The sequence below is a fragment of the Ctenopharyngodon idella genome, chromosome 10, assembly GCF_019924925.1.
Source record: "Ctenopharyngodon idella isolate HZGC_01 chromosome 10, HZGC01, whole genome shotgun sequence".
Taxonomy (NCBI): domain Eukaryota; kingdom Metazoa; phylum Chordata; class Actinopteri; order Cypriniformes; family Xenocyprididae; genus Ctenopharyngodon; species Ctenopharyngodon idella.
The window spans coordinates 3,599,032-3,624,237 of record NC_067229.1 but is presented as its reverse complement, the minus strand read 5'-3'; the positions used below and the strand labels follow the sequence as shown (position 1 = coordinate 3,624,237).

Below are 25,206 nucleotides of genomic sequence, written 5' to 3'. Positions count from 1 at the left end.
AGCAGCTGGGTGTGGCAATCAGCGCCAACGTACGGGGCTTGTGGGAAATGTAGTGCGTGTGTGAGAATGTGTGTGTCAGTATTCCGGCGAAGGCTCCCTCTGATGGCCAGATGAGGGAATCACGGAGTTCGTCTCTGTGACAATATTGATATTTCACATTCACACAGATCTCACAGAGATTTTTTTCTTGTCAAACATTAGCATTCACTAATTCTGTACTTTATTTCACAGTAAGGCTGTTTCTCATAAAGAGGAAGTTTAATTATGGACGTCCTTTCACCCACACACTATTCCTGGCTCAAGACATGCAAACACAAACTCACATTAACCACAAACGTCCAGTGATAAAACACATTCTCATGCACATGCTCTCTACCCAACAGATGAAACTACATTCACATTCCATATCTGAAAATAAAGCCTTCTGTAGATTTGTATTCTATAGGCACATACTGTAAAAATACAGTAAAAACATCACAAAGTTAAACCTGTATTGTCATTCTTGCTAACAAGGACACTAAATCCTCTAGCATCAGTCACATGTGTGTCTCTTGAGGTCAGGGCAGTGAGGTTTACACACTCAGATCTCACTAGCTTGCCTCCGTTACACTTGCCTCAACTGCACATTACATGTAACCTGCAGCAAAATAATACATTCTGATTAGTCTAGTTAAGTGTAGTTAAACTAGCACATTATTAATTTGATTAACATTGACTGAAATTACATCATAAAGGTTTTCTGTGATTGTATTGACTAGATCCTGAACTCAATAAGGGTAACAGACACATAAGAACAGCCACTGAGTCTCATTTGCTTCTGGAAGATGTTTGTCTTCAGCTTCTTCATTAAAGTTGTGATCTCAGCAGATCAGGTGAAGACTGGGAACTAAATATTCCTTTCACACTCATTTAAAGTTTAAAGACACGTGCTGCACGATCTTTTCTCAGAACTAACTTCACTTTTCCTTAGTTACAAAACAAAGAATGACTTTAAATCTTAGATTTCAAACCCTGGTGCACTTCATCCGACTGGTCGTGTCAAATTAGTTATATTGATCTCACAGCAAGAACTGTCAGATCTGTCTCAGTTCATGAAGATGAGATGATCTGTAGCAGTTAAAGCAGCTGATGGAAACAAGATACTGACTGATACTTTTGATATCGACTCCCGCTCTGTTCAGGGACTCATTATTCCATTTCTGTTCATCACATGTCTGTGAAATTTGTTCAGCTCATGTCTCAGGTGGTGAACTGTTTATGTTAATACAAATATTTACACATGGTAAGAGATTTGCTGGAAATAAAAGCAGTTAAATGTGAGAGTATGTTTCTTTTTTTGCTGAATTTGATCTTCCAGAGTGACCAGAAGCATTTCCAATGGAGGAGATGCTTCAGTGTGCCAAAACTTTTGTGTGGTGATGGTTTAGGCACTTCGGCATGCTTGAATGACATTCATTTAGAGTGAGTCTGATATATATAGATGAGTTTGATATAAAAATTATAACAAAATTAAAAAGTAGCGTGAATTTTCAGAGGAATTACACCAGAAGTAAGAGGCCTGTTTCATTGTCAGGCATTTGACATTAGAATTACAGTATCATTGAGAAATGTGTCAAAGAGGTTGAAAAAAATCCCCATAACTCATTTTTTTTTTTTTTTTTTTTAATTTTGCAGAATAAAGAAGAATTATGTCAAGAAATATGCAGAATCTGTAATGTAATATAATAGAGTGAGCTGTAGTTGTGTACTCACCATTGACAGTAACATTGAATCTGTATTTAGACGATGAGCTCCTGCGGCTGATCTCAACTTCATAAACTCCAGCATGTTCAGTTGTGATGTTTGTGATGGTCAGAGATCCAGTCTTCTTGTCCAGCTTCAGTTTGCCTCTGAATCTCTCATCAAGATTACCAGGAATGTCACTGGCCTCTCCAATGATTTTAGCTATAAGACTCCTGTTAGTTCCGAATGTCCACTTTATCAGATCATCTTTCTGTATTTCAGTAACATTAGTCTGTAGAGTGACTGAATCTCCCTCCATCACTGACTTCAGTTCATCACCAAACACACCTGAAGAACAAACACAAACAGTCTCTCAGTCACACATGTTAAAGTTGAGTTTAATAAAACTTTAAATGAAGTTTGCCGTCCTTTTTGAAATGATTACAAACTTTGGAAAAGTAGAAACTGCAAAAGATAGAAATGTATGACAATAGAGTTATGAAAGTAAATAGAACAGTGTCAGTTTCCATTTCCTTTTTATTCATTGAAAGTGGAACTGAAGTTCATTAGAGCTCCACACTAATAATATTTTACTGCAAAAATATAAACAGCTTGATCCTTAAAATAGTAAAAACTGACTGAAAGTACAGCTGCTCTGTTTGGTATCCTAGTGTAACAGGACAATCAGAGAAATATAAATAATTGATTAATAATGTTGATTAAACAAATGCAGTGAATCTGTATGTGTTGTGAAATCTCAAACCAGGATCCGAATACACTTTATATCTGGGAATAAGAGCAAGATCACATTCTTCTGACTGATTTAAATTGTGTGCTATTAATCTGTACTAACATACCAGAACCAAAAAAAAAAATTGCAACTTACCAACCAAAAGACAAAAGCACAGCCAGAAAAAAAAATATGTTTTTTCCTTAAACGTTCTCCCAACAGTTCTGGGGTTTGAAATGTGTTTAAAAAGATTATCAGAGAGTGTTGTGGACTGTAGTGAAGTCATGTAGGAAAAATTATACTTCTGTCTTTGTGTTTCTGCTGAGTGAACATGTGAGTATCTTGTTGAGGCTGTAGTTCAGTTTCATATAGTGATACAGTTTTGTCTCTGGGCTGAGCCTTTGTGTTAATCATGCGGTGTTGATATCAGACAGCAAACTAAAAAACTGTTACAATGAAATAAATAACTAAACTGTATGTTTTTCAATTGTTCTGTTGCTCTTCTAAATGACTAAGCAAACTAGATGCCATGATTTTACTTTTGAAGTGGTATAAAATTAGACATGGTCTGTCCCAAATGCACAGTTGATGTGGATGTGTGATCTCCTATCCTTCAGTCACACATGTTCATGCTCAATGTGTTTTTGTTTTTTTTTTTTTGTCACAATGAGAGTGTATTCATTATTGTGTGCACATGTGTGATTTGTGTATGTGTTTGTAGCATAATTAAACCATGATATGAATCTGTTTTTGGTGCAGAGGAAGAGATATTTTAAAACAGTGATCATACCCTGTAAACAAGCCTGCACTGGCCCTTTACGGGCCCACTTAGGGCTGCCAGCGCAGGACCCTGAGAATTTGCTCATTGGCAAAACGTTGACCCCTTAACACTGGTCCTGCACGGGCAGCTCTCACTTAGCCTCCAGGAAGCCATAGTGCTGTTTTACTGAAAATAATAAAGTTTGAAGTCACTGTTATGGAGGTAAGTGCTTGCTTTAGTTGGGTTCTTGACCCTTGACTTCTTAACTTTAATGTTTATTTGGCTGCTGTAATTGTGTGTTTCTGAAGCACATTTGTTATAGTAAAAGTCGTGAAAAGAAAAACTGATCAAATGGTGATGAACAATTATTGATGTTTCACTGATTTCACTCAGAGTCTGATCTCTGAGAACATGTGTGTATATATATATGTAATCATAACCAGCGACCAGAAGCTGTTCTTTTTGAGTCTAAGGCTGTTTTCACACCTGGCTCATTTGGAGCGTTTGTTTCAGAACCTGGAGTGTTTTCTTTGTTAGTTCAGTTAATTTAGGCATTTATGAACATGGAAATCACACTTGGATCCTCCCCAAAACAATCACTCTGAGATCATCTGGTCTTGGCCTGTGGTCTCCGTCCGTTTAACAAACTCTGGAGCGGTTCACTTGTGGTGAGAAAGCAATCCAAAATAACAGACCAATGAATCAGGCTTTATCACAATTAATGATGGGTAATTACATACACTGCGTGAAAAGCAGCAGTGTTTGTTTTGCTAATGCTTCTCAAAATGAATGGGTTAATCTGGAGCAAAGATAAAGTGAAAAGCCTAATTGAAATTTGGTCAGACAAAGATTTTTCAGAACAACTGTTCAAAACACACAAGAATACCAACGAACCCTTGATTCTTGCTCACAATGATAAAGTAATAACATCAGCAAAGAAAGCCACAATAAGCCCATGGATCTGTTGTCTGTCCATCCTGACAAATGACCGTTATGAGCCAAATCCTGGAACATACACAGCAGCACGCTGACCAATGAGAGAACAGTTCACTTGCACGTGACTCGTATGAACAAATTTTGGTCCATAATGTTGCCTTGTGAAAGTGAACTGAACCAAGAAGAAATTGCAACATTGTAATTTTAATCCCTTTTCCGGAACAAAGCAAATGATCCACAGGTGTAAAAATGCCTTCAGTCATTGTAGGTGATGCCTTGGTATAAAAAACATTTTTGTGGAGATAGTTCATCATATATTTGCACCTGGCTTTATGAGTTTTGAGACATAATGTTTAAATTTTACAGTATTAGGAATAATTATGACAATAAATGACTTACCAACCAGACAGCAACAGCAAAAAATAAATGCATGAAACATTTTCTTCAACAATTCAGTGATCTGAAATTGTTTCAGTCTGAAAACCTGTGAGTCTCTGCAGTGAAGATGTGTAGAGAACAAGCTGTTGACAATGCTTGCTAACTTCCTCTAGACTGAATTAGACCACGCCCCCGTCTCCAATCATACATCCTCTCTCCAAAACCCCGCCCCCAGTGTTGTGTTTTGTATGTTTGTGCATCATAGGTGTAGTTTATGAAAAAAAACTTGATGATGTCAGATCTTTTAAAGATGATTTTTAGCAGTTGCTTTATTATTGTGAAAGATCTATGTACAAAGAGTTGAATTTGAAATAATTTGTCTTGGTAATGCTTAAATAATACTCAAATAAAATCTTCATATTTATGCTATAGTTTGACTAACTTAAAATCAACCAACTAGCTTATTTAATATTCTAGCTTGTCATCGTTTTAACAAATGTTTTCAACCAAACAGTTGATGGACCCCATTGATTCCCATAGCATTTTTTTTCCTACTATGGGAGTCAATGGGGTCCATCAACTGTTTGGTTACCGACATTCTTCAAAATATCTTCTTTTGTGTTCAACAGAAGAAAGAAACTCATACAGGTTTGGAACAACTTCAGGGTGAGTAAATGACAGAATTTGCATTTTTGGGTGAACTATCCCTTTAAATAGGGCACTATTTGAGGAGACAGTCATTTGTAGTGGTGTCCGAAACCATAGTGGATGTTATCGAGTGCACTCATTCAATCCCATAATGCAACGCAATATAAATTGCCCTCACGTGCTAATGGAAATTTCGTACTTAGTGAAAGTTGTGATGTTTGTGATGGCCCGAGATGCAGTTTGATCGTCCAGCTTCAGTCTGTCTCTGAATCTCCCATCATGATCTTCATCATATACAGTGATGCTGTTGGCCATTACACTGATTTCAGCTAGACACAAATGGACAGAGACGTTCATTTACACTTGAGCAGCGCAGACTCATTTTAAGAGCGCTGTATGAACTAATGTTTTACTCACCAACCAGACGCCACAAGCAGAACAAAACCAACAGATGAACCATTTTCAAACAAGAGCGCTCAAAATATGTGAACACTTCAGTGACAGACAGATTGTGAACTAACAGGACAGTGTTAAAGTGTGATTTTAAGTTGCATCTGAATCCTCCACCACCAGAAACAGCACATTTCACTTTGACTCTCAAACTGAGCTGCTCAAGTAATGAATCACATTCATGTTTCACTCTGTAACCATTCTGGTATTATAGTTAAAGATGAATTTAAACTACTTGCTCTGAAAATGACTGTTTTTAAGCTCACACATCATTTATTAAGACCATTGAATCCACAGCCAGTGGAGGATGAAAACATTGTTTTGTCATTTCTCTTCTGCATTAAAAGAAACAAAATACATCATATTTACATAAAGATCCACAGTGCAGGATATTTATAGCAACAGGTCTTTACACACACTGTTTTAAGCACTTTATTTTATTTTATTTATTTATTTTACTGCTTAATTAGGCTTAATGTAGAGTTTACTGTGATTCATGGAGGCAGGAGCTGCTAGAGAATGTGAAATCTTTATGGAGAAAATGAATAAGACAAATTCTTCCAGAACAGAAATGACTGTTTACACTGTATATCATATTTATTCTTCTGCATGAGAAAAACTATGTAATGTCTATAATTTTTTTTTTTTTTTTACTGAATTGTGTTTATTGTATTTCTATTCAATTCAAGTATTAAAATTCATGGAGCTATTATGTAATAATAGTTGTACATTTAAAGAATGAAGATACTTTATATTTTATTTTTATACATCCCTTCAATTAAAAATATAGGCTTGTATATGATTGATAGATGTATATCAGTTGGGTAGGTGCTGCTCAGTTCTCATTTTACATTTTATGGTGTTTTAGTGGCATGACAAATATTTTTCTACATTTGTGTTTCTAATGAAATATTGATGGATATTCTAGGTTTTGGCCACCAGATGGACCCAAAGTACACAGTCACTTTGGGGGGAAAAGCACCTGAAAATGGATAAATCACTATTATAGAATAAAACTCACAATATTTATGATATCTGATCCGTTTTTTTTTTTTTTTTATTCAATGCCACAAGATAACATAATCACATTATTTAGTTCCCAGAAAGTGAAAGCACATCAAACACACATTTCTATCATACACCCCAGTTTTCTATTAATATAGATTTCTAAATCTTTCCAAAATACTCTTGAGCAGATACAGTGATAAGACATGTGCAAAATAGTTCAGATTTCACAGGTACATGAAAAGCTGACTTTAAATCTTTCTAAAACATCTGGATAAATTCAGTGTTTTCTGCTCTGTTTCTGTTATTCAGAAGAACAGCAGCTGGTTATCGCTCTGTTGCAGGATGTAGATGTGATTTTACAGGATGATGTGGGACACGTGTGAGAGAGATAAATTTACTACTATTATACTATGTAAATATTGATTGTCTTGTAGAAAAAAATTATATGTATCACGGCAAAATGTTGCATCATGTGATTGTAGTTCATTCCATCATAAAAGACAACAAGCAATCTCAAACTTGATCTCAAAATCTCAAATCTTTTTCCTTATTTTCATAAATTTTTCACAATTTACTCTGTTTTAATAACTGTCTAATGCTGTAAATGTGTTTTTATTCAACTGTCATTTAATCTGATTCTGAATTCATAGTTTATTCTTATTATGACACACCCATTCAATTGAAATATAGGCACATTTATGATTCATAGATGTAGTATATCAGTTCGGTAGGTAATATTCAGTTCAATTCTACAGTGATTTATTGGTGTAACAAATATTTTTACATTTGTATTTGTGGGGTTGCTGCATACAATTATGAAATAAAATGAAAATGGCAACATAACATAAATTAAGAAAAAAAAATAAAACAGTGTAATTAACAAAGAAATGTAAAATGAATTGCATTAAAGAATAAAATACACCAGTTCTGAGGAGAGAATAGGTGAGCAAAGCTTTGTTTTGCCATCACTAAAGAATTAGACACACATATTTTCATCTTTACGATTAACATCCAATATATGTCACAATATTTATGACATCTGTTCTGTTTCCTCCTTTTTACCTCTCGTAGATCTGACGTCATTGACCAGAAGAACAGCAGCAGCCGCAGCAGCCACGCCCATCAGAGCAGTGACGACCAATCGGAGCACAGCTTCAACAGAATCACAATAATGGCCATGCAATTCTGAAAAAGCAAAGATAAAACAGAATTGAGATTTTCAACAAGCTGATTTTAGTCTCTGTCAGGAACTTGGATTTCAGCAAAAGATATCTGCAAAAACTCAAATCTGTTTAAAATGACATGAGTCAATTATAGCTGCAAGCAGCGATACGGAAGAGCAAAAACCAACAATCTCTGGATCAGGTGCCTCTCACTCATCTTGTTGCGCCTCTGGGAAGACATGTTCCATAGTTAAAGTGATAATTTATTCAAAATGAAGAATTTTTGTAGAAATGCACCACATTATTATTTTGAATAAGTTCAGATTAGATCATTTTCAGTAAGACTCAATATCTAGAACAGAAGCAACTTTTACAATTAACAAATTAGCATGCTAAGCTAACTAACACGAGACACCAAACTCAAGCAAGGTCACATTCGGAGACGAATATCTCAGGAACGGTAATGAATATCAAAAATCTGTTCAGTCATTTCTATGCGGCTCCGTCCAAAGATCTTCTGAGCCGAATTTGGACAAAATTGGACAACATTTGTAGGAGGATTAGCGACAAAAACCTTTTTTCATTTATTTCAATATGGCGGACAGGTACATTTAAGGAACATGACAAATGACACATCGTCGGAATCGGCATTAGCCAGGGAACAAAATGACTGAGAGAATACAAATTTTAGACAATGTTTTCAAAAGTTATAAGTTGGCAAAATGGCAACTTAACATGTAAGGGAACCGGCGGTGTATGTGAATAGAAATGGCTCATTCTAAGGTAATAAAAACATAACGTTCATTATGTAAGGTCTTTATACACCACTGAAAACATAGTTATGTATATTATATTGCATTTCTGTCAATAGATCCTCCTAAAATGTACACATTGCACCTTTAAATCAGCAAAAAAAAAAAAAAAAAGCTACTATCACAACTGAGGTACCTGCACATGTCTGACAGAGGTCAGTGATGTTAACATGTTTTGACCAGTCTCTGCTGGTGACAGGAACAGTCGTAGCAGCAGCTGGAAAACATGAGAAAAAATGTTTAATGCAATGTCAGTAACATTCAATGCTGACAGTCCTGATCTTCTTGGAGACATTGTCTAAATGTTTAAGTGTATTGTGGGCTTTCACAATGGGACACTGTGTGTGTGGAAAGACATTTATTCACTCACATTGCCTACATAGTCTACTTATTATAGGTGACTTTGGGCTTGTCTTTTTAAGAGGTCAGTTATAAATTTGGGCAGTTTTGTTATGGAGAACCAATTAGCATTTTGAAACTTTGAATCTGTTGAACCAATTGCTTTGCAAAATGATTCACTGTTTCCCAGCGCTCGAAGAATGTGAAGAATGGCTGTGTCCTCAATTCAAGCTTAAAGGAGCTGTATATATATATATTTTTTTGGACTGTCCTAAAGCCAGTGGTGGATGAAGTACACAAATCAAGTACTGGAGTAAAAGTACAGATACTCTAATAAAATATTACTCCAGTAAAAGCTTTAAGTGCTCCTTTCCAATTTTACTTCAGTAAAAGTAGACTACAAAAGTACTTGATTTTTAAAGTATGCATGTACTTAAAGTAAAAAGTACTGATCAATGAATGTTTATTTTGTAAATTTATATACTTTATATACCTTTACATTAATTTTATTTGTATATTTTATATAATCTTACTGCTCAAAATACCTGGGGGAGGGGGAATTGCTGGGTTTAACATCATTAACATCAGCACTAGTCAGTAAGCATGATTAGTGGATGGATGCAGATACAATGTGTGTTGATAAAAACAGATGTCACAGAGGGCTAAACGCATAACATTTTAAAATGAACGCTATGCAAACAGAGTAGTTTGAAATCATTTGAAATGGCGGGGAAGAATGCAAGTGCAATAATGTGTGTTATTTTAATGTTATGTTGTGTTTTTATGTTTGTTTGTTTTTTTACTTAAAATCACCATTGAGATGTTCATATGGACAAGCACCACAGCTTACACTTATTTAGCAGATTTAGTTCACAAACAACATTTACAATATTCAATCCTAAAATTCATCATTTGTTTTTGAGATTTCAACTTCATGAAATGCTTTACAGGCAAATAAAAACAAACTTAGACCTTTTGGCTTCAAGAGAGTTACCGTATGTTTTATTGTCTTTGTTTTTCCCTAATTAATTTATTCATTTTTATTATATTATTATTTTCCTTGCTCTTGCAATGCTTTCTATTGTTGTTTAATCTTATGATTATGTAGTTTTTGAGAGATATTTGTTTACACGAGTAAGAGATATTGTCTTCATTTAAATGTTTTTAACGTCACAGGATGATGTTGTGAAGCAGTAATATTCCATTGCTTTGGCATGATAACTCTTGTTAGATTTCTGTTGCTCAGACATACAGGGATGAAGTTCAGTTGAGCTTTGAAACATCTAAGATTAAATTTAGTCCTATTTATTCATATTCATAATATTATTTGCAATACTGTAAATATGTTCATTATCTATAAATGTTTATTCTGACTAAACCTGTGTCTTTATACTTTTTTTATTTTTTTATTCTTAAATGTTATTATGTGTCTTGTTATATTTGTATGTGTGTACTGGAAGCTTCAATAACATGTGTGTGCAAGTACACCTGGCAATAAAGCTCTGACTCTGATTATTCAGTAAACCAGCTGTTAACTGCATGTGTAACACTCACTCCACATTTACATTTAGTCATTTAGCAGATGTTTTCATTCACATCAGCAGATGAGCATCTCAAGCACTTTATCACAAGAGTTGTTTTAATGAAGATTGGATCTTTGCTCCAACACAGCTCAACAGAGCAGGTTCAGGTTCTGGAAGTGACTTTTCATACATGTTTAAATATTTGGATTACACAGCTATTTTAAGTCCAGCCAACTAATATTGCGCAGGACAATATTAGCACTATAGTCCAGACAATGTGGGAGAGATACATTTACTACCATTATACTATGCAAATATTGATTTTCTTGAAGAAAAAAAAATCAAATTGTGGCTAATGTTGCATCATGGGATTGTAGTTCATTCCATCATTAATATTTTCTATGACAAATATATTTACCTTTTTATTTGCAGCATTTAGTTGCTGCATACAATTATGAAACAAAATAGAATAGCAACATCACATAAATCAATTAAAAAAATGAAAGTGTAATTAACAAAGAAATGTAAAATGGAATAATAAAATAATACATTAAAGAATATTTATCGTTTTGGCCACCAGATGGCCCCAATACACCAGATTAACCTAATGAACCTTTTCTGATCCAGCTCAGAGGACAGCATTGGTAAGCAAAGCTTTGTTTCAACATCACTATTTTTATATTACATTTATGCATTTAGCAGATGCTTCTATCCAAAGTGGCATTCATCAAAGAGCCAACAAGTACACAATCCCAGGTGTATTAGACAACTACTGCAGATAAGTGAGGAGAGAAGTCTGTGCTCTTTTTGATCTTCTTTTCAGAGTTTTATTGCAGGGTGTTTGATCTCATGTTCGGTCTTAGCAGGAAAACCAGTCTTACAATAACATACTCATATTTTCATTGTTTAATCCAACCTAAAGTTTAATTAGTGTAATTTTGCAAACATCTCCTCACTTTTGGTCACTATACTGTATCAATCACTGACCAGGACTCAAAGAATCATCCTAATTAACAGGGGCTCAGAGTTTAACTGTTAGCATAGCCTTAAAAAAGACCGCAATTTTACTATTTTGCAAGCAAAAAGCATTTTTTTCCATTAATGACAATGCAAAAGTAGTAACATTTTTTAGAGACTTTTAATAGTGTACGATAAACGTGCTTTTCACTGTTCGCTGAAAGGAGTTTTAATACTGAGCATCAGTCACATGACATGATGGTGGCGGTTGAGGTCTGTCTCGCCTCACTGCTAGTAGTTGCAACAAAGGCTGTTACTGGAAAAGAGTCACTGTTAAAAAAAAAATGTTACGCTAAAAGAAAATATTATTACTTTTAGTTTGAAACTCCCCAAAATGGACAGTAGCCCCTCACTGCAGAACACTCGAGATCCAAGGGCAGAGTCGGGTAGGTTTAGATCCAGGGGGTGGAGACAGGTAGTTTTAAGGATATGTAAAGTGGGAGGAGCTAGTTGGATCTAAATCCAACTCCACCCCCTGGATCTTGTGTTCTGCAGTGAGGACCATCTCATTAACCACAAATGTCCAGTGATAAAACACATTCTCATGCACATGCTCTCTACCCAACAGATGAAACTACATTCACATTCCATATCTGAAAATGAAGCCTTCTGTAGATTGAGCCTATAGAATACAATACTGTAAAAATACAGTAAAAACATCACAAAATTAAACATTCTTGCTAACAAGGATACTAAATCATCTAGCATCAGTTGCTACCTACATAGCAACATTGTGTCGGCCCAGATCCGGCCCACATCTGGCACATGTGGCGTGATGATCTGGCCCACATGCTGCAATGAATTACGGTCCTTGTGTGGGCCGCTTCTGTTTGCCAGATCTGAGCCACAAGCAGGCCACAGCAATGCCACATGTCAGCCAAGAGCAAAGAAATAAACCTAAACTGGACCTTATCTGAAGGAAAGAAGAGAACAGAAAAAGAGACAAGCAGAAACACAAAAACTACAAATGACTTCAGCCACAGCCTTAGATGAAATCAACTGAAGATGAAAGACATTAAACCTCTCACGATCTCAACAGAGGATGATTAAACAACTCCACAAACAGCATTACTAGCTTCACTTATTAATAACCAGATTGACTTGATTTATGTTAGACATCTGCAAAAGTTGTTATTGAGAATTAACAGGGGTTTAACTCTAATGTGTTTCATTTGAAGTCACAATAGCTGTGGTTAATGTTTCCATTAGTTGGGCTCTTAACTCTTATTATACATTTGTCTATTCTGGCTGCTGTGACAGTGTAATTGTTAAACACATTTGCAGTGGCAAAGGAAGCGAAAGTACAATGGCATAAAGTGATGATGGTTGCCTGTTGGTTTTTTTGTGGTCATCATGAAATGGCTTGATGTCATTTGAATTATACAATTGTGTTGTGCTATTAATACATGTACATTATAAAAGTCCATTACGTGTTACTACAGCACACGTTCCTGCAGCAATTAGAAGATTAACAGACATGGACACTATAGATTAATCTATAATGACAAACAGAGACATCAAGAATCAGCATATGAATCTCAACAATGGTGATAATCAAATGTGGGACGCATGCTGGGTACCAGCATAGTACAAAACACCCAGAATGCATTGCAGCATCTGTGTGTGTCATCATAGATTAACTTTTTGTTCTCATGTCTGTTAAAGTCTTCTAACTGATTACTGCAGGAACTCAGGCTGAAGTAACATAGGGTTTATAACATAAATGTACTAACAGCACAACACAAGTGAAAAATACAAATGACCACAAAACAATCAACCATCATTACCTGATGTCATTGTGCTTTAGCTTCCTTTGCTACTGCAAACATGTTTAACAAACACACTTTCAGAGAAGACAAAGGTATAATAAGAGTTAAGAGCCCAACTAATGGAAACACTAATCACTGCTATGGTGACTTCAAATGAAACACATGAGGGTTAAACCCCTGTTAATTCTCAATAACAACTTTTGTAGATGTCTAACATAAAGTCAATCTGGTTATTAATAAGTGAAGCTGATATCATCCTCTGTTGAGATCGTGAGAGGTTTAATGTCTTTCATCTTCAGTTGATTTCATCTAAGGCTGTGGCTGAAGTCAGTTGTAGTTCTTGTGTTTCTGTTCATCTCTTTTTCTGTTCTCTTCTTTCCTTCAGTGATTCTGCTTGTTAACAGGCTTATTAAGGCTGAGATGACTCTATACTTAATATACACAGATTTTATGGCTCAGATAAGGTCCAGTTTAGGTTCATTACTTTGCTCTTGGCTGACATGTGGCATTGCTGTGGCCTGCTTGTGGCTCAGATCTGGCAAACAGAAACGGCCCACACAAGCACCATAATTCATTGCAGCATGTGGGCCAGATCATCATGCCACATGTGCCAGATGTGGGCCGGATCTGGGCCAACACAATGTTGCTATCTGGGTAGTGCATCTCTTCAGGTCGGGGGAGTGAGGTTGACACAGCTCTTACTAGCTTGTCTCCGTTACACTTAACCCAACTGCACATTACATGTAACCTGCAGCAAAATTAATACATTCTGTCTAGGTTAGTTAGTTTGTAGTTAGATTAGCACATTATTGACTTGATTAACATTGACTGAAATTACATCATAAAGGTTTTCTGTGATTGTATTGACTAGATCCTGAACTCAATAAGGGTAACAGACACATAAGAACAGCCACTGAGTCTCATGTGCTTCTGGAAGATGTAAATTTAAAGACACATGCTGCATGATCTTTTCTCAGAACTAACTTCACTTTTCCTTAGTTACAAAACAAAGAACAACTTTAAATCCTAGATTTCAAACCCTGGTGCACTTCATCCGACTGGTCGTGTCAAATTAGTTATATTGATCTCACAGCAAGAACTGTCAGATCTGTCTCAGTTCATGAAGATGAGATGATCTGTAGCAGTTAAAGCAGCTGATGGACACAAGATACTGACTGATACTTTTGATATCGACTCCCGCTCTGTTCAGGGACTCATTATTCCATTTCTGTTCATCACATTTCTGTGAAATTTGTTCAGCTCCTGTCTCAGTTGGTGAACTGTTTATGTTAATACACATATTTACACATGGTAAGAAATTTGCTGGAAATAAAAGCAGTTGAATGTGAGAGGACGTTTCTTTTTTTGCTGAATTTGATCTTCCAGAGTGACCAGAAGCATTTCCAATGGAGGAGATGCTTCAGTGTGCCAAAACTTTTGTGTGGAGAAGGTTTAGGCACTTCGGTATGCTTGAATGACATTCATTTAGAGTGAGCTTTATGAGTTTGATATAAAAATTATAACAGAATGAAAAAGTAGCGTGAATTTTCAGAGGAATTACACCAGAAGTAAGAGGCCTGTTTCATTGTCAGGCATTTGACATTAGAATTACAGTATCATTGAGAAATGTGTCAAAGAGGTTGAAAAAAATCCCCATAACTAATTTTTTATTTTTTATTTTTTTTATTTTGCAGAATAAAGAAGAATTATGTCAAGAAATATGCAGAATCTGTAATGTAATATAATAGAGTGAGCTGTAGTTGTGTACTCACCATTGACGGTAACAGTGAATCTGTGTTTAGACCATGAGCTCCTGCGGCTGATCTCAACTTCATAAACTCCAGCATGTTCAGTTCTGGTGTTTGTGATGATCAGAGATCCAGTCTTCTTGTCCAGCTTCAGTCTGTCCCTGAAACTCTCATCAAGATTACCAGGGATGTCACTGACCTCTCCAATGATTTTAGCTATAAGACTCCCGTTAGTTCCGAATGTCCACTTTATCAGATCATCTTTCTGTATTTCATCAACATTAGTCTGTAGAGTGACTGAATCTCCCTCCATCACTGACTTCAGTTCATCACCAAACACACCTGAAGAACAAACACAAACAGTCTCTCAGTCACACATATTAAAGTTGAGTTTAATAAAGCTTTAAATGAAGTTTGTCGTCGTTTTGAAATGATTACAAACTTTGGAAAAGTAGAAACTGCAAAAGATAGAAATGTATGACAATAGAGTTATGAAAGTAAATAAAACAGTGTCAGTTTCCATTTCCTTTTTATTTATTGAAAGTGGAACTGAAGTTCATTAGAGCTCCACACTAATAATATTTTACTGCAAAAATATGAACAGCTTGATCCTTAAAATGGTAAAAACTGACTGAAAGTACAGCTGCTCTGTTTGGTATCCTAGTGTAACAGGACAATCAGAGAAATACAAATAATTGATGAATAATGTTGATTAAACAAATGCACTAAATCTGTATGTGTTGTGAAATCCCAAACCAGGATCCGAATACACTTTATATCTGGGAATAAGAGCAAGATCACATTCTTCTGACTGATTTAAATTGTGTGCTATTAATCTGTACTAACATACCAGAACCAAAAAAATTTTTTGCAACTTACCAACCAAAAGACAAAAGCACAGCCAGAAAAAAAAAAAAAAAGTTTTTTCTTTAAACAGTCTCCCAACAGTTCTGGGGTTTGAAATGTGTTTAAAAAGATTATCAGAGAGTGTTGTGGACTGTAGTGAAGTCATGTAGGAAAAATTATACTTCTGTATTTGTGTTTCTGCTGAGTGAACATGTGAGTATCTTGTTGAGGCTGTAGTTCAGTTTCATATAGTGATACAGTTTTGTCTCTGAGCTGAGCCTTTGTGTTAATCATGCTGTTGATATCAGACAGCAAACTAAAAAACTGTTACAATGAAATAAATAACTAAACTGTATGTTTTTTATTGTTTCTCCCTGAATATACAATTATTCTGTTGCTCTTCTAAATGACTAAGCAAACTAGATGCCATGATCTTACTTTTGAAGTGGTATAAAATTAGACATGGTCTGTCCCAAATGGCACAGTTGATGTGGATGTGTGATCTCCTATCCTTCAGTCACACAGGTTCATGCTCAATATGAGTTTTTTTTTTTTTTTTTCTTAATGAGAGTGTATTCATTATTGTGTGCACATGTGTGATTTGTGTGTGTTTGTAGCATAATTAAATCATGATATGAATCTGTTTTTGGTGCAGAGGAAGAGATATTTTAAAACAGTGATCATACCCTTTAAACAAGCCTGCACTGGCCCTTTACGGGCCCGCTTAGGGCTGCCAGCGCAGGGCCCTGAGAATTTGCTCATTGGCAAAACGTTGGCCCCTTAACACTGGCCCTGCACAGGCAGCTCTCACTTAGCCTCCAGGAAGCCATGGTGCTGTTTTACTGAAAATAATAAAGTTTGAAGTCACTGTTATGGAGGTAAGTGCTTGCTTTAGATGGGTTCTTGACCCTTGACTTCTTAACTTTAATGTTTATTTGGCTGCTGTAACTGTGTGTTCCTGAAACACATTTGTTATAGCAAAAGTTGTGAGAAGAAAAACTGATCAAATGGTGATGAACAATTATTGATGTTTCACTGATCTCACTCAGAGTCTGATCTCTGAGAACATGTGTGTATATATATACAGGTGCTGGTCATATAATTAGAATATCATCAAAAAGTTGATTTATTTCACTAATTCCATTCAAAAAGTGAAACTTGTATATTATATTCATTCATTACACACAGACTGATATATTTCAAATGTTTATTTCTTTTAATTTTGATGATTATAACTGACAACTAAGGAAAATCCCAAATTCAGTATCTCAGAAAATTAGAATATTACTTAAGACCAATACAAAGAAAGGATTTTTAGAAATCTTGGCCAACTGAAAAGTATGAACATGAAAAGTATGAGCATGTACAGCACTCAATACTTAGTTGGGGCTCCTTTTGCCTGAATTACTGCAGCAATGCGGCGTGGCATGGAGTCGATCAGTCTGTGGCACTGCTCAGGTGTTATAAGAGCCCAGGTTGCTCTGATAGTGGCCTTCAGCTCTTCTGCATTGTTGGGTCTGGCATATCGCATCTTCCTCTTCACAATACCCCATAGATTTTCTAAGGGGTTAAGGTCAGGCGAGTTTGCTGGCCAATTAAGAACAGGGATACCATGGTCCTTAAACCAGGTACTGGTAGCTTTGGCACTGTGTGCAGGTGCCAAGTCCTGTTGGAAAATGAAATCTGCATCTCCATAAAGTTGGTCAGCAGCAGGAAGCATGAAGTGTTCTACAACTTCCTGGTATACGGCTGTGTTGACCTTGGACCTCAGAAAACACAGTGGACCAACACCAGCAGATGACATGGCACCCCAAACCATCACTGACTGTGGAAACTTTACACTGGACCTCAAGCAACGTGGATTGTGTGCCTCTCCTCTCTTCTTCCAGACTCTGGGACCCTGATTTCCAAAGGAACATAACTTTGGACCACTCAGCAGCAGTCCAGTCCTTTTTGTCTTTAGCCCAGGCGAGACGCTTCTGACGCTGTCTGTTGTTCAAGAGTGGCTTGACACAAGAAATGCGACAGCTGAAACCCATGTCTTGCATACGTCTGTGCGTAGTGGTTCTTGAAGCACTGACTCCAGCTGCAGTCCACTCTTTGTGAATCTCCCCTCACATTTTTGAATGAGTTTTGTTTCACAATCCTCTCCAGGGTGCGGTTATCCTTATTGCTTGTACACTCTTTTTTCCACCACATCTTTTCCTTCCCTTCGCCTCTCTATTAATGTGCTTGGACACAGAGCTCTGTGAACAGCCAGCCTCTTTTGCAATGACCTTTTGTGTCTTGCCCTCCTTGTGCAAGGTGTCAATGGTCGTCTTTTGGACAACTGTCAAGTCAGCAGTCTTCCCCATGATTGTGTAGCCTACAGAACTAGACTGAGAGACCATTTAAAGGCCTTTGCAGGTGTTTTGAGTTAATTAGCTGATTAGAGTGTGGCACCAGGTGTCTTTGATATTGAACCTTTTCACAATATTCTAATTTTCTGAGATACTGAATTTGGGATTTTCCTTAGTTGTCAGTTATAATCATCAAAATTAAAAGAAATAAACATTTGAAATATATCAGTCTGTGTTTAATGAATGAATATAATATACAAGTTTCACTTTTTGAATGGAATTAGTGAAATAAATCAACTTTTTGATGATATTCTAATTATATGACCAGCACCTGTATATATATATATATATATATATATGAGTAGTCATAACCAGCGACCAGAAGCTGTTCTTTTTGAGTCTAAGGCTGTTTTCACACCTGGCTCATTTGGAGCGTTTGTTTCAGAACCTGGAGTGTTTTCTCTGTTAGTTCAGTTCATTTAAGCATATATGAACAGAAATCATGTTTTGATCATCACCAAAACAATCACTCTGAGATAGTCTTGGCCTGTGGTCTCCGTCCGCTTGAAAATGAACTCTGGAGCAGTTCACTTGTGGTGAGAAAGCAATCCAAAATAACAGACCAATGAATCAGGCTTTATCACAATTAATGATGGGTAATTACATATACTGCGTGAAAAGCAGCAGTGTTTGTTTTGCTAATGCTTCTCAAAATGAATGGGTTAATCTGGAGCAAAGATAAAGTGAAAAGCCTAATTGAAATTTGGTCAGACAAAGATTTTTCAGAACAACTGTTCAAAACACACAAGAATACCAACGAACCCTTGATTCTTGCTCACAATGATAAAGTAATAACATCAGCAAAGAAAGCCACAATAAGCCCATGGATCTGTTGTCTGTCCATCCTGACAAATGACCGTTATGAGCCAAATCCTGGAACATACACAGCAGCACGCTGACCAATGAGAGAACAGTTCACTCGCACGTGACTTGTATGAACAAATTTTGGTCCATAATGTTGCCTTGTGAAAGTGAACTGAACCAAGAAGAAATTGCACACAGCAAAATCCCCAGTGTTAAATTAACACCCAAAGTGTACATATGAGTCCATCTTGCCGGGTGTTAAAAAGTAACACTGAAGCAGTGTTAAAGTTAATGAGATGATTGATTGATGATTGAGTGATGATTGACAATCAGTAGTGACACCTGATGTTAATAAGCAGAATCATTGAAGGAAAGAGAGAAAAAAGGTGTTAATTAATGTTTTATTGAATGTTTCATTTCAAGTCACCATGAAAGAGGTCAGCGTTTGCTTTAGTTGGGCTCTTGACGCTTTACCTTTTATTATTAGTTTTTCTCTGGCTGCTCCAACTTTGTGTTTGTAAAGCACATTTGTTATGATCAGAGAAAATATGATATGGTCACAGTATGTTTTGGTGATGATATTATCATCATGCTATCGCCTGATGTCTTTTAGAGTCTAAATATCTGACTGTATGCTTGATGTGTAACTTTAGTATTAGTGCAACAGCAGTATGAACAATTTTTTTTTTTTCCTAAGAAAAATACATTACACACAGAAGCTTCTGTGTTTAGACACACAGATATCAAGAATCAGCATATGATTCTCAAGAACGGTGACAATAAATACAAAGTACTGACAAACAGATCAACTCTGAACATCACAAAACAAGCTACTGTCACAACAAAACAACAGAAAATAAAAGCAAACATGAACAATCTGAAAATTACAGGACAATTCAGCTGCATAATTTATTCATGCAGCAATGCATGATGGGAGCCATGGATGAGTTTTGATTAGTGGCTCCCATCATGCACTGCAACATGAAGCACTTTGTTTGATTGTCACCATTGTTGAGGGTCATATGCTGATTCTTGATGTCTGTGTGTGTTTCAAAAAACACTTCAGATTATAAAAGCTCTGCTGGATCTCAAGCGGTAACAGATTTAGTGTAAAAAAAATAATAGAACATCTATATGATCGGATAACATTACTGGATGTCATTAATGAATCAGGCCATTTCACAATGAGAATGTCATCATCAGTACACAACCATTATGACTGTGCTTCCCAAAGCATTGTAAACCTGAATTGATCAACTTTGGCTTACAACACTTTTGGGAAAAGCAGCCCAGATCACAGTTTCTCTGGCCATAACAAAGGTGCTCTACAAACACAAAGTTGGAGCAGCCAGAGAAAGATTAAGGTTAATAAATAAAGAGTCAAGAGCCCAACTAAAGGAAATGCTTTTCACCATCATGGTGACTTCAAACTAAACTTTCATTAAAACATTAACATCTAAACATCTGTTAATTCTCAATAAGAACTTTTGTTGATGTATTACAGAAATAAAATCAAACTGGTTAATAATAAGTGTAATAATGTTTAATGGCTGGAAGTCAGTTGTAGTTGTCGTGTCTCTCTCTTTTTCTCTTGTTTCTTCAGTGATTCTGCTTATTAACATCAGGTGTCACTACTGATTGTCAATCATCACTCAATCATCAATCAATTATCTCATTAACTTTAATACTGCTTCAGTGTTACTTTTTAACACCGGCAAGATGGACTCATATGTACACTTTGGGTGTTGTTGCTGTGCAACATTGTAAAATTGTAACATTGTAATTTTAATCCCTGTTTCGGAACAAACCAAATGATCCACAGGTGTGAAAACATTTATGTGGAGATGGTTCATCATATATTTTGCACCTGGCTTTATATAATGTTTAATATTTAAATATATATAATTTTACAGTATTAGGAATAATTATGACAATAAATGACTTACCAACCAGACAGCAACAGCAAAAAATAAATGCGTGAAACATTTTCTTCAACAATTCAGTGATCTGAAATTGTTTCAGTCTGAAAACCTGTGAGTGTCTGCAGTGAAGATGTGTAGAGAACAAGCTGTTGACAATGTTTGCTAACTTCCTCTAGACTGAATTAGACCACGCCCCCGTCTCCAATCACACATCCTCTCTCCAAAACCCCGCCCCCAGTGTTGTGTTTTGTATGTTTGTGCATCATATGTGGAGTTTATAAAAAAAAACTTGATGATGTCAGATCTTTTAAAGATGATTTTTAGCAGTTGCTTTATTATTGTGAAAGATCTATGTACAAAGAGTTGAATTTGAAATAATTTGTCTTGGTAATGCTTAAATAATACTCAAATAAAATCTTCATATTTATGCTATAGTTTGACTAACTTAAAATCAACCAACTAGCTTATTTAATATTCTAGCTTGTCATCGTTTTAACAAATGTGGGAGTCAGTGGGGTCCATCAACTGTTTGGTTACCGACATTCTTCAAAATATCTTCTTTTGTGTTCAACAGAAGAAAGAAACTCATACAGGTTTGGAACAACTTCAGGGTGAGTAAATGACAGAATTTGCATTTTTGGGTGAACTATCCCTTTAAATAGGGCACTATTTGAGAGGACAGTCATTTGTAGTGGTGTCCGAAACCATAGTGGATGTTATCAAGTGCACTCATTCAATCCCATAATGCACCGCAATAACGAGTGTACAACTAATGTTGCCCTCACGTGCTAATGGAAATTCCGTACTTCCCACTTCTGAAGTTGAGATTAAGAGCTCATCGCAAGTTCAGACTTGATAGGGCTCAATTTTTACCTAGGAAACTCATATTTACAATAATTTTGTTAGCATGTGTACGCAGCATAATGTACGCTCAAGGGCTAGAGAGAGTTGCGCAACGAATAAATTCCCGCTTCTGACCAGAAGATGGCGCCTGCAGCTGTATCATCCATCCATCCATTTTCCAAACCGCTAGTCCAATGTGGCTACAGCATAATATCATACAGGTATAAACTATTTTTTAATTGATTATTAAATCGTATAATTAAGGTTTATACATGCTATAGTTTCCATGACAGAGTTCAAGATAAATCTTTTCATCTTACTACTGGAGCTGCCAGTTTGATACGTTTCAAATGATTATTAAACAGCAAGTAGACTCAGTGTCTGAATTCACTCAGTCGTTTTCATTCACTCTTTCAAGTGAACTATATTAGTGCAGTAATGTAGGGAATAGAAAATGAGGGTTTTCAAACAAAGTGACTTTCTTACCAGTTTCCACCAATATTGTTATAACAATAAGATAGAAATAAATCTAAATAAACAAGTTCAGATCCATCTTATGTTTATTGTCAAATAGCTAATTTGTTCTCAGGTATGTTTTATCATATATTGTATTATTAGTAAATATAATTGTTTAGTCTAAATAAATTTTAACAAACATTTTTACAAAGATGTTTATGTTGTTAATATCAGAGACACTGTGCTTGGTCTCTTCTGGGTTTGTCATTACATATCATGGTTGAAGCGTTCGAAGTGTTTCACTGAACCTGATATATAACAAACTGGTTATTATAGTACCTGATAATTCATTTCTTCATTATGTAATACATTTAAGTTCATGTAGTGGTGTTTCAAGGTAAGACATACTATACAAACAACTAACATCATTCTTTGCCAGTCATTAGGCCGATGATTTTATTAAAGTACTGTCATCATTGTTTTATATTTCACAATCACTGATATTGACAAGACTAGAGAATGTTTCACATCATTCAGGCTCTTTGAAATATATGAACATGAAACTCAAGGATTATTATGACGTAACCTCTTTTTGCTGTTGTGTACATTACAATAGCCTCTGTTTTTATAGTTGGTCAGCAACGTTTTTTTTTTTTTTGATGCCCCTGCATTTGAGTTGAATATATAATTGTCAGAATGCTTGTTCAGTTGTGTTGTTACATTGATTGAAACACACCCTGATGTATTATTTTCATTTCAGAAAATCATCAAAATGTATTTAATTAACAAATTATACATTAAGATATATCATGATGCTTTATTGTTCTTTTCCTCATTAAAGACATTTAAAGGGTTAGTTCACCCAAAAATGAAAATAATGTCATTTATTACTCACCCTTACGCCGTTCCACACCCGTAAGACCTTCGTTAATCTTCGGAACACAAATTGAGATATTTTTGTTGAAATCCGATGGCTCAGTGAGGCCTACGTAGGGAGTAATGACATTTCCTCTCTCAAGATCCATAAAGGTACTAAAAACATATTTAAATCAGTTCATGTGAGTACAGTGGTTCAATATTAATGTTATAAAGCAACGAGAATATTTTTGGTGCGCCAAAAAAAAACAAAATAACAACTTATTTAGTGATGGCCGATTTCAAAACACTGCTTCAAGAAGATTCGGAGCGTTATGAATCAGCGTATCGAATCATGATTCAGATCGCGTGTCAAACCGCCAAACTGCTGAAATCACGTGACTTTGGCGCTCCGAACTGCTGATTCGACACACTGATCCATAACGCTCCGAAGCTTCCTGAAGCAGTGTTTTGAAATCGGCCATCACTATATAATTCGTTATTTTGTTTTTTTTGGCGCTCCAAAAATATTCTCGTCGCTTTATAATATTAATATTGAACCACTGTACTCACATGAACTGATTTAAATATGTTTTTAGTACCTTTATGGATCTTGAGAGAGGAAATGTCATTGCTGTCTATGTAGGCCTCACGGAGCCATCGGATTTAAACAAAAATATCTTAATTTGTGTTCCGAAGATTAACAAAGGTCTTACGGGTGTGGAACAATATGAGGGTGAGTAATTAATGACAGAATTTTCATTTTTGGGTGAACTAACCCTTTAAGTTTTTGGCCTTATACCTTTGTCTTGTTTTCCTTATTTACATAAAACATAATTTTCATTTTAGGGTGAACATCCCTTTAAGTGCAAGTGGTTAAACTTTTTGGACAATAGATGGCGCTCTACAGTGTTGCCAGACGTACAATAATTATTGTATTTTTACAATAATTTTGACCACTGTATGATGTACGATCAATAATGAAAAAAATCCCATAATGTACGATAATTTCAGAATTTTGTGACACTTCAAATGATGGTTGTTATAATTGCCATGATTGTAAGGAGAATGTGAATGTTGTTAGGCATGTCTTCAATCTCATCTCACGTTACTTCTTCTCGGCCAGTCATCGTGGAGAATGATTCTCTCTCATGAGCACAAGTTAACGTTCCTGCTGTGGCTCTAAGTTGATTCCCAATAAGGTACGGCTAGTTATTTAATTTGCAGGCAAAGGGGCGGTCACACTACACTTTTCGTTCCACTGACTTTGGCTTTTGCCCCCTATACCCTTATTCGATATATACCGTAAATTAGTCCACTAATATAGTCGACTTGAGGGAGTGAATGAAATCGAGTGAGTGAATTCAGACACTGAATGTTTAATAATCATTTGAAACTTAGCAAACTGGCAGCTCCAGTAGTAATGAAAAGATTTATCTTGAACTCTGTCATGAAAACTATGTATAAACCTTAATGAAACCATTCAATAATCAAAAAGGAATTTATACCTGTATGATATTATGCTAGCCACACTAGCCCAGCAGTTTGGAAAATGGATGGCTAAATTATTCAGCTGCAAGCGCCATCTTCTGGTAAGAAACGGGAATTAATTAGGAGTGCAACTTTCACAGTGCATTATGGGTATTTTCTAGCTGTTGAGTGCAGAGGCCCTGTCCCAAATGGCACAGAGAAGAAGGGTGCTCGTGAGCACCGCCTTTGCGGCTGCTATGCGCCCTCGATGCACACTTCTGCTCAGCCCGCAAGACTGTGGCCCTGTCCCAAATGGCACACTTCTATGCACTTTTGGTCTTGTGGACTTACAAAGGCTGCTGCATGCGTGTGTCCGTTAAATCCACGAGACCGTAGGGTGTCCCATTTGTTAATTTTAGGCTTCAGAAGGGTGCTTGCGAGCGCCCCCTTTGTGGCCGATATGCACCCTCGATGTGCACTTTTGCTGAGCCCGCACCGGTGCGAGCTCCGTGGCAGACTTCTTCCCGACAGTCAAAACAATGTTACGTCACAAAAGTGCGGACTCGTAGGAAGGCCGTGAGTGTTTAGGGTGCCATTTGGGACAGGGC

The 25,206-nt window shown here is 36.2% G+C and overlaps 2 protein-coding genes across 18 annotated transcripts in view; one reads left to right on the top strand and one right to left on the bottom strand.

The window, feature by feature from the left end:
- LOC127519869 (uncharacterized) overlaps positions 1–7,720 on the top strand; it is a 65,734-nt gene extending 58,014 nt beyond the window's left edge. For 3 of the 4 annotated variants that reach the window (XR_007931912.1, XR_007931907.1, XR_007931919.1), the window contains one exon: positions 7,704–7,718. The gene's annotated coding sequence lies outside the window, so the exon portion shown is untranslated. Of the gene's footprint in view, positions 1–7,703 lie in introns of all 4 variants that reach the window. The other variant, XR_007931914.1, reaches the window with a different exon arrangement.
- Positions 1–25,206, bottom strand: part of LOC127519749 (uncharacterized) — a 172,663-nt gene that overhangs the window by 81,630 nt on the left and 65,827 nt on the right. For 10 of the 14 annotated variants that reach the window (XR_007931882.1, XR_007931881.1, XR_007931880.1 and 7 more), the window contains 2 exons: positions 15,028–15,345; positions 1,753–2,070 (listed from right to left, as the gene is read on the bottom strand). Coding sequence is in view for 10 of the 14 variants with exons in the window: in XM_051907257.1 (XP_051763217.1) it covers positions 1,753–2,070; positions 15,028–15,345 (636 nt within the window). In the remaining 4 variants the exon portion in view is untranslated. Of the gene's footprint in view, positions 1–1,752; positions 2,071–15,027; positions 15,346–20,998; positions 21,160–25,206 lie in introns of those variants that run through there. The other 4 variants (XM_051907266.1, XM_051907260.1, XM_051907258.1 and 1 more) reach the window with 4 other exon arrangements.